The sequence below is a fragment of the Rhinopithecus roxellana genome, chromosome 1 (genome assembly GCF_007565055.1).
Source record: "Rhinopithecus roxellana isolate Shanxi Qingling chromosome 1, ASM756505v1, whole genome shotgun sequence".
Lineage (NCBI taxonomy): Eukaryota > Metazoa > Chordata > Mammalia > Primates > Cercopithecidae > Rhinopithecus > Rhinopithecus roxellana.
Genome location: NC_044549.1, coordinates 34,252,633 through 34,267,353, shown reverse-complemented (window position 1 = coordinate 34,267,353; position 14,721 = coordinate 34,252,633). Strand labels below are relative to the sequence as shown.

Sequence of the window (14,721 nt, the reverse complement as noted above, 5' to 3'; positions counted from 1 at the left end):
CATTTTACAGATGAAGAAATGGAAACTGGCATTTGAAGTGACTTGCACAAAATCACACAGCCATTAAGGGCAAAGCCCAGGAGTCTATCTGGTTCTCCTAAATCTGAACTAGTGTTCTTTCTGACTTTTTAGGCTTTTTCTTATTTCTGTGCAAGTAAAATCACACATGTGTTATATTTTTCTTTTTGCATTTTTCAAAACTTGATCTTAATTCTATGTCACCTTGTCTTTGAAATCTAGTAAGTGTCTGTCTATTCTCAGACCCAGGACCCAGAATTCCTCTTTTCCTTCCATTCCGGAGCTGTTGAAGCCGTGGCTGTTTCTCCTCTCACTTATCTCATGGCCACAACTGCCTTGGACTGTAAGTAGGAACTCTTAATAAAAATATATCTGGCCTTGTTTTGTTTTATTTGCAGTACAATTTTTATATGTGTTTGACTTAAGAGCATTTGAGGATTTTCCCAAAAGGGGAGCCTCTTGAATGCAAGTGAGGTGAGTTGGAGAGACTAGAGGGCACAAAATGCAGCAGCCATGGTTATTGTGAGAGATTAAAATAAGGACACAATCTGTAAATTGTTCATGAAAATGCTGCTCATTTTGATATTGTCCACATTTGTCTTTTTTCTATTCTTTCCATCTCCTTTCTTCCTTCTTAACTTACGGCAAATCTATATGGACTATGCAAGGTGAAATTGACCCACCAGTCAATCATCTGTTTTATTCTTTATTATTCATGTTTATGAATTACCTGTTTGAGGTTGTACATGAAATTTTTTACAAAAGAAAGTTATTGACTGATTTAGTTAAGAAATTTCTTGTTATAGTATTCAATATGTAAAAAGTAAGCAAAGACTTAAAAAATTATGTATATAATTTTTTTCTTTTAAAACTGTCTTTCCGTAGGCTCTGTTCGAATCTATGATTTTGCTAGCAAAACTCTTTTGGCTCAGATGAAATTCAAACAAGGAGGTACTGCCCTTGTTTGGGTACCCCGAATGGTAAGTTTGTTGTTATAATGAATTACCAGACTCTGTTGGTAAATACGGTATATCAATGCTATTTCTTGGAAATATGGATATTTGCTGACTCAAAATTTTAAGGAATAATAAAAGTTTTAAGTTAGTTTATTTTAGTCAGAATATAATAGAAATCTTTACCATGATTGTTGTTATGGGTTTGGTCTTGTTTTTAGTGAAATTTCTGTTTTTATGCCACCTGTAGATTCGTAATAGTTTCATGTTGCAAAGCAGTTTCCCAACAGAACTTTGTGTCTCTAACCTTGATCCATCTGACTTTGATTTCATTCATCCTATTAATATTTACAGAGTGCCAACAATGTGCCAGGTCTTGTTTTAGATTCTGGAAATATAGAAGTGAATAAAAAGACAAAAAATGCTTGCCCCTCATGGACCTTATGCTTTAGTGGGAGGGAGGCAGAGACAGATAGTAGTCAAAATAAGTAAGTTAAGTACACTTTATGTTAGATAATTATAAGAACTATAGAAACAAATTAAGCTGGGATAGGGAGTTGTTCCATTTATCAATTGCTGTGTAATATACTATCTCAAAATGTAGTGGCATAAAATAATCATTTTATTTTGTTCATGTAGTCTTTGTGTTGAGATTTGGGTGACAGCAGGGATGGATTGTCTCTGCTTCAGGGTGTCTGGGAACTCAGCTGGGAAGACATGAATGGCTGGGCCTGGAATAGCCCAAAGGCTTCTTGATCACAAGGCTGTCACCTGGGTTGGACGACTTGAAGGCTAGGCTATGCTGGGACTGCCAATAGGAGTGTTTATACGTAATACCCTCTCCAGGTGGCTTCGACTTCATCAGAACATGGCAGCCTCAGGATAGTCACACACTTTTTACATGGTAGCTCAGGGCTCCAAGATCTAGTGTTCCAACAGTAAAGGTAGAAGCTGATGACCTTTTATGGCCCATTCCCCAGAAGTCAAAATATCACTTCTACCATACTTGATTGGGTGAAGCAGTCACACAGTCACAAGCCCCATACAGAATCAAGAGGAGGGGACTTAAACCCCATCTCTCCATGGGAGGCACATCAAAGATTTGCAGACATATTTTTAAAATGCCATGGAATTATTTGGGGAAATATTTAATCTTTATTATTTTGGGTTGAAATTAAAAAGAAAATATTCCAGGCTAAAAGTAAATGTGGATATAACTGGAATGAGGGGGAATTTCATGATGGGATCAAGACCAGCAGGAGAACTTAGTCCAGGGAACAGAGCCAGCTTCGTGATGAGGCTAGAGCAAGTAGAAATGACAGAGCGTTTGGATTGGCAGACCTAGCTCACTCACTATCCTAATGTAGTTACACTCTTAACGAAGTCTTAAAACTACAATCCAGGTAATTGAATTGTTTATTCAGATGGTTGTGTAATGTTCACAGCATGTTTCCTTTTTTAGGCTTTTATCCGAGTAATGATCATATGGATTTTAAGCTACAATTAAAATGTCCCTTCTCCATACCCCTTTACCTTTCTGGAAGGCTACACATCAGTCTTTATGACCCAGCTCAGGTCAGACATCATCTCTGCATAGCCCTCCATGAATCTACCTTCAAGTAGAGTTAGGGCCTCCTTCCTCTGTGATTTTTTTCCCCTTAGTGCTTGTGTGTATATATCTCTTACAGCATTTATCACAGCATACTAGGATTATGTGCTTTATTGTCTTTCCCACTAGACTTTTTTCATGGTGACAACCATGCCTTATTCTTTGCACCTCCTGTGCCTCTATAGTTACTGGTACATTTAGACACTTAGTAAATTTTTATTGGATAAACAACATTCAACTGGAGTTGAATGGTGTACAACTTTTTTATTCCCCAAATTCTCATAACTGATTGTCATTGAGCTCTACAGGATGCCCAGGCTCTTCCAAGACAGCAGATTTGGTACATTCAGACATTGGTAGATTTATATCTCCAGCTGAGACTTTATGAAGACTCTTCTTAATGTGACGTGGAACCCATTTTATCATCTACAGCTTGCCTGTCTTCCTCTCCAGCCTCCCGGGGAAACGTTGTTCTCTTACTCTAGTCATACTATAACTTTTTCTTGAATTCTGTTATTTCCTGCCACAGGACTTCTGCACAAGTTATATTCTCTCTTAGGAGTGCTTGTCCCACCTTCCTGTACCTAGCTAATTCCTGAGCATCCTTTTGCTATCAGCTCCACCATCTCTTTCTTAGGGAAGCCATAAGTTGAGGTCAGCCTTCTTTGTTATATGCTCTCAGAGAATGCATTTCTTTCTTTTAGCACTTATTTCAGTTCATAATTTCACACTCATTTATGTGATGATTAATGTGTCCACCTTTCACTAGACCAAAACTCTGTGAAACCAAGCACTGAGTCTGTTTATGTTCACCACTGAGTGGCTGATGATAGGTGCTTAGCATGTGGTAGGCAGACACTCTGCTGTTTGTTCATTCAATGTTTGAATTAACATTGTTTATCCTTCCTGTGGTCATTGATTATAAAGAGATATGCTAGAATGGATAGTGGTTACCAGAAAGTGGTATAAAGAATTGCCAATGGGCAGCCAATATTAAATTACCTAAGTCTAAATAAAATATCTGTTATATAGTCCAACTTTCTCAATTAACTCGTTTCAGGTCCCTTATCTTTAATTTTTTCCAAGGTAAACTTCACTGGAGCAGAAATTATTGTAGGATTTGAAGATGGAGTTGTTCGAATTCTTGAACTTTATGATCCAAAAGGGCTCACGGTTTTTGTGGGACGGAAGAAAATTTCGGATGCCGATATTCGCTTGAAACAGGTTTTCAAACCCCATACTGCTTGTGTCACTGCTTTAGCTTATGAACGTGATGGGGAAATTCTAGCTACAGGGGTAAGCAGTACATTTCCTTTCTTTTCTTGTTGAAATTTTATAGTTGACATTGCCTTATAAGTACTCCTACTTCATCATGTCTTATTTACTGAAATTCATTTTCTATCAATATATTCATATTTTGCTTTCTTTATAGTCATATTCTTTCAATGTAGTCTGTGAATAACCCTCTTTTTAATCAGAATAGAGCTGGAGCATGTGAATAACACTTAAAAATATTCTTGCAAGTTGAATTCTAATACTTATTTTAAATGAATAGGAAATTTCAACTGGGGACCGTGCTAGTTGTATTGTTTATAATCAGTATTTTGTTCAACATAGGTATGTTCTTATATAGAATTGTCATAAAGGAAGAGAATAACCGTGTAAATTCTTCATGCACTAATAGGCGAGCATATGCATGGTAGAATTTTTTTGTGTGCATTTCTGAAAGTATGGTGATCATATTTTCATAACCACATATTGAAACACATGGTTTGCCAAATGTTCTAATGGGGAAAATGGAGCAAGTTTTAGAAATAAGAATTCTCCTAGAATAATCTGGGATATATGACCATTGTAGATAGATATAGCGTATGCTATTAAATGCTTTTTTTGTGATCGATAGACTAGATTTCATAGTAATATATATTTGCTGGATGTGTCTTTTTCCTTAGAGTAAAGATCAAACTGTTTTCTTCTTTGAAGTGGAAATGGATTATAAGCCAATTGGTTATATTAATACTCCTGGACCTGTGTGTCAGTTAATGTGGTCTCCTATGTCTCATGTAAGTCATTATTATTTGTCTTCCTGCTTAAATCTCAATTACTACATAGTGAAACTATCTTGTAGATAGAGAATAGCAGGTGGAAGTTTTTAGCCCACTCCTGGTTCCTGCAGTGAGGGTCAGGGATGCAACAACAGAAAGTTCAGGTGGCTGCTGCTGGGGTTGGCCAGTAGAGCATCACTCAGGAGCCTTCCTCTCTCTCACTGCCTCCTTTCTCTTTCACGGTCTTATTGGTTGACCATGATCCTCTCTCAAAACCCAGCGTTTTTTCAGGCTTTCCTCCAATGGGACTTTTGGCCACAGGCATGATATGTCGAAATGCTTTCACCTTGATCAGTCAGTCTCTCTGAGAATCAGAAGCTGAATTCTAAGTTCTGAATGTACTTTTCCTCATCTTTATCTCTTTACTTCTCCTCTGCCCTCAATCCACATCTGTTTCCTCTTCTGTCCTTTTATTTCTTCTTTCTTAGCAATTGGTAATTCAGTATTGATTACTAATGTCTTTTAATGTCTCTACTTTTACTAAATGTGAGCATATGATAATTCAGTCATCTAAATATTGATTGACTGTCTAAACCAAGTGCTGTGCCAGGTGCCAGGATAATAATACTGACGAATTGCATAGAAGTGCCATCAGGATTCTTGGAGTAACATTGGTAATCCACTTTAAGCTTTTCTAAATAAAAGGACCAGAAAATACATTAGTATTATCTTAAAAATGCTTTTTGAAATTAGTCAACAAATACTCATTGTTTCTATCTTTTCTAGGCACTGTGGTGGATTAAATAAGCAGTACAAAACAGTCTCTTGAAGAGAAAAAAATGTACATGTAAAAAGTTAAATATACCTTATCATTGAACAATAAGGTTTCACAAAGGAATTGATGAATAAAATATCAATGGTATAGACCAAGCTTGTCCAACCCATAGCCTGTGGGCTGCATGCAGCCTAGGATGGCTTTGAATGAGGCACAACACAAATTCGTAAACTTTCTGAAAACTTTATGAGATATTTTGCAGTTTTGTTTTTAGCTCATCAGCTGTTGTTAGTGTTAGTTAGTGTATTTCATGTGTGGGCCAAGACAATTCTTCTTTTTCCAGTGTGGCCCAGGGAAGCGAAAAGATTGGACACCCCTGGTATAGACAATGTGTGTTGTGAATTTAGAGCAGGGAACTATCAAGAAAGGAAGAAGTTAAAATTAAGTTATTATTTTGTATTACTGTACCTTGATTTTGAGAAATTGGTAGGATATGACCAAATGAATAAGAGATGGGTACAGATGGTTCAGGTGAAGGGAGTGGTAGCTGCAAAGGAAACTCTGTGAGAAAGCATGAATGTTTATATCACAACGTAAAACATTATGTGTATCCTTTATTCACTTCCCTAGATACAAAGTTAAAAAGATCAACCAACATTTGCCAGGGGTTGGGGTGGTGAGTGGGAGGGGAGTAGGTGTGACATTAAAGAAGTAGCTTGAATGAGACCTTTGTGGTGATGGTATAGTTTTTGTCTTAATTGTCATGATACTTACACAAATCTACACATATGAGAAAATGATGTAGAGCTATACACACATTCTGTACTAATGTCAAAGTCCTGGATGGTTTTGTATAGTTGCATAAGATGTAATCAGTGGTAGAAATTGAGTGAAGGGTACATGATACCTCTGTGTACCATCTTTTCAACTTCCTGTAAATCTATACTTATTTTGAAATAAGTTAAAAAAATTAAAAGTAATTATTGGTTTCTTTGTGTGGCTATAATGGAATACTTGAGGCTGGGCAATTTGGCTCATGGCTTTGCAGGCTATACAAGAAGCATGGTGCCAGCATCTTCTGGTGAGGGCCTCATGAGCTTGTAGTCATGTCAGAAGGTGAAAGGGATCTAGCTTGTGTAGAGATCATGTAGTGAGAGAGGAAGCAAGAGGGAGAGCGGGGAGACCAGGTGTGGTGGCGCACACCTGTAATCCCAGCACTTTGGGAGGCCAAGGCAAGTGGATCACTTGACTGCAGGAGTTGAGACAAGCCTGGGCAACATGGTGAAACCCTGTCTCTACAAAAAATACAAAAATTAGTCAGGTGTGGTGGTGCACGCCTCTAGTCCCAGCAACTCCGGAGGTTGAGGTGGGAGGATCGCTTGAGGCTGCAGTGTGCCAAGATCGCGCCACTGCGCTCCATCCAGCCTGGGTGTCAGAGTGAGACCGTATCACAAACAAACAAACAAAAGAGGGAGTGGGGAGGTGCCAGGCTCTTTTAAATAACCAGCTCTCCTGGGAATGAATAGAACAAGAACCCACCCCCTTCCCCACCCAGGGAAGGCACCAATCTATTCATGAGGCATCCACCCGCAAGACCCAAATACCTCCCATTAGGCCCCATGTCTAACATTAGAGATCAAATTTCAATGTGAGATTTGTAGGGGACAAACAACCTGTACCATACAAGACCAAAACACTCAGCATAATTTAAAAGTCATTTTGGGCAGTGCTACTTGCTAGCACTTGTATTTCTAAAATCATTTGCAAATTACTAAAGTAAAAAGTAAATTACTGTTTGTAACTGACCTGCTGCAGACTTTAATTGTCCAAATTGCAGTAGATCTTAGCCCTTACCAGCTGAAATATCAGATCTCATAGCTGAGCATAAAGCATTAAGCTTCTGCCTAATGGTTTTGGGTGGTTCCAGTAAGGGTGCGTCCCATGTACACACAGAGCCATTCTGTCTGCCATGGTTACTACCATGTTCACTTTGGCAGCAGTGTGGAGAAGACACAAGGGAGCCAGGTCAGGGGCAGGTGGATCTATTGGGCAGCTGTGATGTGACTAGAGCATGAAAGACTGTGCAGACAAGAGATATTTAGAAGAGAAAATTGACAGAACTTGGTGATCTTTTATTTTTGTGAAGATAATTTTGAGGTGTCTAAATGGAGTTCATTATAGTCTCTCTAAGACATGGTCTTCCTCCCGTATTATTCTTGGACTTCCATTTTCCCTGTCACTAAAGCCAGAATCTTGAGAGTTATTCTTGTCTTTATTACTATTATTTTTTATTTTTGTGGGTACATGATGTATGTGTGTGTGTGTGTGTGTGTGTGTATATATATATGTGTGTGTATATATATATATATATATATATATATATATATTTATGGGGTACATGAGATATTTTGACAAGGCATATAATGCATAATAATCATACCAGAGTAAATGGGATATCCATCACCTCAAGCATTTATCCTTTATGTTACAAACAATCCAATTATACTCTTTTAGTTATTTTAACATGTGCAATAAATTATTATTGACTACAGTCTCCCTGTTGTGCTATTAAATACTAGATCTTATTCATTTTATGTATTTTTTCTTGCTCATATACCATCCCCAATTTGCACCCCACCTCCCCACCACCCTTCTCATCTGCTGGTAACCGTCATTTTACTTTCCATCTCTATGAGTTCAGTTGTTTTCATTGTTAACTCACAAGTAAGTGAGACCATGTGATGTTTGTCTTTCTGTGCCTGGCTTCTTTCACTTCACATAATGACCTCCAGTTCCATCCAGGTTGCTGCAAATAATAGGATCTCATTCTTTTTTATGGCTGAAGAGTACACATTGTGTATATGTACCATATTTTCTTTATCCATTCATCTGTTGTGGGATAGTTAGGTTGCTTTCAAATCTTGGCTATTGTGAATAGTGCTGCAATAAACATGGAAGTACAGATGTACTGATTTCCTTCAATAAACTGATTTCCTTTCTTTTGGGTATATACCTAGCAGTGGGATTGCTGGATCATATGTTAGCTCCATTTTTAGTTTTTTTGAGGCGCCCCAAACTGTTCTCCATAGCGGTTATACTAATTTACATTCCTACCAACAGTGTACTTTATTTGCTCCACATTCTTCCCAGCATTTGGCATTGCCTGTCTTTTGGAAAAAAGCCATTTTAACAGGAATGAGATAATATCTCGTTGTAGTTTTTAATTTGCATTTCTCTGATGATTAGTGATGTTGAGCACCTTTTCATATACCTGTTTGCCATGCGCATGCCTTCTTTTGAGAAATGTCTCTTCAGATTTTTTGCCAATTTAAAAATTGAATTAGTAGATTTTTCCCCCATAGAGTTGTTTGGGCTCCTTATATATTCTGGTTATTAATTCCTTGTCAGATGGATAGTTTGCAAATATTTTCTCTCATTCTGTGGGGTGTCTCTTCACTTTATGGATGGCTTCCTTTGCTGTGCAGAAAGTTTTTAACTTGATGTGATTCCATTTGTCCATTTTCGCTTTGGTTGCTTGTGCTTGTGGGGTGTTATTCAAGAAATCTTTGCCCAGTCCAATGTCCTGGAGAGTTTCCCCAATGTTTTCTTTTGTTTCATAGTTTTGAGGTCTTAAGTTTAAGTCTTTAATTCATTTTGATTTGATTTTTGTATATGACAAGAGATAGGGGTCATTTTATTCTTCTGCATATGGATATCCAGTTTTTCCAGAACAGTTTATTAAAGAGATTGTTCTTTGTGCAATCTATGTTCTTGGCATCTTTGTCAAAAATGAGTTCACTGTAGATGTATGGATTTGTTTCTGCATTCTGTATTCTGTTCTACTGGTCTATGTTTCTGTTTTTATGTCAGTACCATGCTGTTTTGGTTACTGTATCTCTGTAGTATACCTTGAAGTCAGGTAATGTGATTTCTCCAGCTTTCTTCTTTTTGCTCAGAATAGCTTTGTCTATTCTGAGTCTTTTGTGATTCTGTATAAATTTTAGGATTTTTTTCTATGTTTGTGAAGAATGTGATTGCTATTTTGATAGGGATTGCATTTAATTTGTAGATCGCTTTAGATAATATGGACATTTTGACAATATTGATACTTCCAATCTTTGAATATGGAATATATTTCTTTTTTGTGTCCTCTTTAATTTCTTTCATCCAATTTTATAGTTGTCATTGTAGAGATCTTTCATTTCTTTGGTTAAGTTAATCTCTATGTATTTTATTTTATTTGTAGCTATTGTAAGTGAGATTACTTTTTTAAATTTCTTTTTCAGATTGTTTGCTGTTGGTGTATAGAAATGCGATTGGTTTTTGTGTGTTGATTTTGTATCCTGCAACTCTACTGAATTTGTTTACCAGTTCTAACAGTTTTTTGGTGGCATCTTTAGATTTTACCAAATATAAGATCATATATTCTGCAAACAAGGATAATTTGACATCTTTCTTTCTAGTTTGGATGCCCTTTATTTCTTTCTTATCTGATCGCTCTGTCTAGAACTTCCAGTACTATGTTGAATAACAGCAGTAACAGTGGGCATCCTTGATGGGTTTCAGATCTTAGAGGAAAGGCTTTCTGTATTCATTTAGTATGATACTAGCTATAGGTCTGTTATATATGGATTTTATTGTGTTGAGGTATGTTCCTTCTCTACTCAGTCTTTTGAAAATTTTTATCATGGTGGGATGTTAAATTTTATTAAGTGCATTTTCAACATCAATTGAAATGATCATATGATTTTTGTCGTTCATGCTGTTGATATGATGTACCACACTGATTGATTTGCATATGTTGAACCATCCTATCATCCCTGGGATAAATCCCACTTGGCCATGATGAATGATCTTTTTAATGTGTTGTTGAATTCAGTTTGTTAGTGTTTTGTTGAGGTTTTGCATCAATATTCATCAGTGATAGTGGCCTGTAGTTTTCTTTTTGTGATGTGCCTTTGTCTGGCTTTGGTATTAGGGTAGTACTGGCCTGGTTGAATGAGTTTGGAAGTATTCCCTCCTCCTCATTTTTCATAATAGTTTGAGCAGGATTGATATTCTTAAATGTTTGATAGAATTTAACAGTGAAGCCATTTAGGTCCCAGGCTTTTCTTTGCTGGGAGACTTTTTAAAATTATGGCTTTGATCTCATTACTCAATATTGGTCTGTTCACATTTTGAATTTCTTCATGGTTCAGTCTTGGTAGGTTGTATCTTCTAGGAATTTTACTATTTCTTCAAGATTTTAAAATTTATTGGTATACAGTTGCTCATAGTAGCCTATAATGATCCTTTGAATTTCTGTGGTATCAGTTGTAATGTTTCCTTTTTTCATCTTTGATTTAATATATTTTAGTCTTCTCTCTCTTTTTTTGTTAGTCTGGCTGAAAGTTTGTCAATTTATCTTTTGAAAAAACAACTTTGTAATTTATTGATCTTTTGTATTTTCTTTCAATTTCATTTAATTTTGTTCTGATCTTTTTTATTTATTTTCTTCTACTAATTTTGGTTTGGGTTTGCACTTACTTTTTTCATTCTTTAAGATACGTCATTAGTTATTTGAAGTTTTTCTATCTTTTTTGATGTAGTTGCTTATAGCTATAAACTTTTCTCTTAGTACTGCTTTCACCATATTCCACAGGTTTTGGTATGTTGTGTTTCCACTGCCATTTGTTTCAAGACATTTTAAAATTTTCTTCTTGATTTCTTCATTGACCCACTGGTCATTCAGGAACATATTGTTCAATTCCTGTGAGTTCATGTAGTTTCCAAAATTCCTTTTTATTGATTTCTAATTTCATTCCATTTTGGTCTGAGAAGATACCTGATATAATTTCATGTTTTAAAATGTTTTAAGACTTGTTTTGTGGACTAACATATGGTCTGTTCTTCAGAATTATCCATATGCTGAGGAGAATAATGTGTATTCTGCAGCCATTGGATAAAATGTTCTGTAAATATCTATGAGGTCCATTTGGTCCATAGTACAGATTAAGTCCAATGTTTCTTTGTTCATTTTCTGCCTGGATGATCTGTCCAGTGTTGACAGTTGGGTGTTAAGAGTCTCCACTTATTGTTGTATTGGGGTTGATCTCTTTCTTTAGCTTTAATAATATTTGATTTATATATTTGGGTTCTCCAGCATTGAGTGCATATATATTTACAATTGTTATATCCTTTTACTGAATAATGATCACTATATAATGACCTTCTTTGTCTTAAAAATCTATTTTTTTCTGATGTAAATGTAATTGTTTCTACTCTATTTTGATTTCCATTTGCATAGAATATCTTTCTGTTCCTTTACTTTCAGTCTATATGTGTCTTTATAGATGAGGTGTGTTTCTTGTAGGCAACAGATCATTGAGGCTTGTTTTTTAAATCCATTCAGCCATCTCATTTCTTTTGTTTGGAGAGTTTAGTCCATTTACATTCATTGTTATTGTTGATAAGTAAGGACTTACTTCTACCATTTTGTTATTTGCTTTCTGGTTGTTTTGTGGTCTTCTCTTTCTTCTTTCCTTCCTTCTTATCTACCTTTTAGTGAGGGTGATTTTCTCTGGTGGTATGTTTTAAATTTCTTCTGTATCCATTGTATATTTTTTTCATTGAGGTTACCATCAGGGTTGCAAATCATATCTTATAACAATCTAAAGACATAGAGAAGTTGAATGAATAAAAAAATAAGGCCCAGTTTGGTTGAAAGTGAAGTGATGGAAAAAGACATTCCATGCAAATGGTAACCAAACATAAGCAGGGATTGCTGTATTTATATCAGACAAAATAGACTTGACATAAAAACTGTCATGAGATACAAAGAATAACATCTTATAATAATAAAATATCAGTCCACCAGAAAGATATAACAATTATAAATATAAATATAAATATAAATATATATACACACACACACACACACACACACACATATACACACACATCCCACCTCAGAGCACCTAAATATATAAAGCAAACATTGAGAAAGATAAAGGGAGAAATAGAAAGTAATACAATAATAGTAGACTTCAATACCCCACTTGTGATAATGGATAAAACATATAGATAGAAGATCAATAAAGAAACAGAGGCAGGGCACAGTGCCTCACGCCTATAATCCCAGCACTTTGGGAGGCTGAGGCAGGCCAATCACCTGAGGTCAAGAGTTTGAGACAAGCCTGTCCAACATGGTGAAACCCTGTCTCTAACCCCTCTTCAAAAAAAATACAAAAATTAGCTGGGTGTGGTGGCATGCCTATAGTCCCAGCTACTGGGGAGGCTGAGGTGGGAGAATTGCTTCAACCTGGGAGGCGGAGGTTTCAGTGAGCTGTCACACCACTGCCCTCCAGCCTGGGCGAGAGTAAGACCCCATCTCAAAACAAACAGACAAACAAACAAACAAACAAACAAGCAAAACCCCAGAAGACTTGCATAACACTATAGGCCAAATAGCCCTAACAGGTGTGTTCAGAGCAGTCCACCAACAGCAGTAGAATACACATTCTTCTCAAGTGATATGCAACTTTCTCTGGGATAGATCAAATTCTGTTTTTACCGCATATAATGAAGTTTTCTGAATAAGAAAGAAAATCGCACTTGTCATTCACCTATAACATCTTTTCTTTCTACATTGCTATAATCTGACCACCTGGTTGATCCTGCTTCTTTATTTGAATTTTGAGAATATGGTTATCTTTCTCTCCAGTAAAAGTGCAAACAAGTATTCTGAATGATATTGTATTAGTCTGTTTTCACACTACTGATAAAGACATACCCAAGACTGGGTAATTTATAAATAAAAAGAGGTTTAATGGACTCACAATTCCTCATGGCTGGGGAGGCCTCACAATCATGGTGGAAAATAAAGGAAGAGCAAAGGGACGTCTTACATGGTGGCAGGCAAGAAGAGGACTTGTGCAGGGGAACTCCTCTTTATAAATCCATCAGATCTTGTGAGACTTATTCACTATCATGAGAACAGCACAGGGAAGACCTGCCCCAGTGATCCAATTACCTTCCACTAGGTTCCTCTCATGACATGTGGGAATTGTGGGAGCTACAATTCAAGATGAGTTTTGGGTGGGGACACAGCCAAACCATATCAGATATTAACCTGTGGATAATCGATCAAACAGCATCAGACTCTGAACTTCTTGACTCCCTCATCTTCCATGATTTTTATAGTTTGCCCACACGCTTTCACAGCTACCCACTGGATACTTATTACTGTGTTTTTGTTTGCTAGACCTACCATAACAAAATACAACAAAGTGGATGGCTTAAACAACATAATTTCTTTCCTCACAATTCTGGAGTCTAGAAGCCCCAAATCAAGGTGTTGGTAGGTTTAGTTTCTTATGAGACCTCTCTGCTTGGCTTGCAGACAACTGTTTCTTGCTATGTTCTCACATGGTCATCTCTATGTTTGTGTTGTCTGTGTCTTAATCCCCTCTTCTTATAAAGACATCAGTCATATTGGATTAAGGGCCCACCCTAACAACCCTGTTTTAACTTATCTCTTTTAAAGATCTATCCCCAATACATTCTGAAGTATTGGGGGTTAGGACTTCAATATATGAATTTTTTTCTGAAGGGACACAATTGAGCACATAACAACTATAAGAGCTCAAGCTTAAAAGTCAACTATTTCAGGCTGGGTATGGTGGCTTATGTCTGTAATTCCAGCATTTTGGGAGGCCAAGGTGGGCGGATCACAAGGTCAGGAGATTGAGACCATCCTGGCTAACACGGTGAAACTCCGTCTCTACTAAAAATACAAAAAAATTAGCTGAGCGTGGTGGCAGGCACCTGTAGTCCCAGCTACTCGGGAAGCGGAGGCAGGAGAATGGTGTGAACCCAGGAGGCGGAGCTTGCAGTGAGCTGAGATCATGCCACTGCACTCCAACCTGGGTGACAGAGCAAGACTCTGTCTCAAAAAAAAAGAAAGTCAACTATTTGGAAACCATCATTCTCAGCAAAGTAACACAGGAACAGAAAACCAAACACCACATGTTCTAACTCCTAAGTGGAAATTGAACAATGAGAACACATGAACGCAGGGAGGGGAACATCGCACACTGGGGCCTGTCAGCGGGTGGGAGGATAGGGGAGGGATAGCATTACGAGAAATACCTAATATAGATGACGGGTTGATGGGTGCAGCAAACCACCATGGCATGTGTATACCTATGTAACAAACCTGCACATTCTGCACGTGCATCCTAGAACTAAAGTATAATTTTAAAAAAAAAGTCAACTATTAAACTAGCCTTTACTCTGACTTCACCCTTTGTCTTTTTCAGACAATTTATTTGCCACTCTATC

At 37.0% G+C, this 14,721-nt stretch overlaps 1 protein-coding gene across 6 annotated transcripts in view; it reads left to right on the top strand.

The window, feature by feature from the left end:
- Positions 1-14,721, top strand: part of CFAP44 (cilia and flagella associated protein 44) — a 149,226-nt gene that overhangs the window by 43,422 nt on the left and 91,083 nt on the right. For all 6 annotated transcript variants that reach the window (XR_004060088.1, XM_030941084.1, XM_030941082.1 and 3 more), the window contains 4 exons: positions 262-361; positions 904-998; positions 3,667-3,876; positions 4,533-4,643. Coding sequence is in view for 5 of the 6 variants with exons in the window: in XM_030941084.1 (XP_030796944.1) it covers positions 262-361; positions 904-998; positions 3,667-3,876; positions 4,533-4,643 (516 nt within the window). In the remaining variant the exon portion in view is untranslated. The remainder of the gene's footprint in view (positions 1-261; positions 362-903; positions 999-3,666; positions 3,877-4,532; positions 4,644-14,721) is intronic.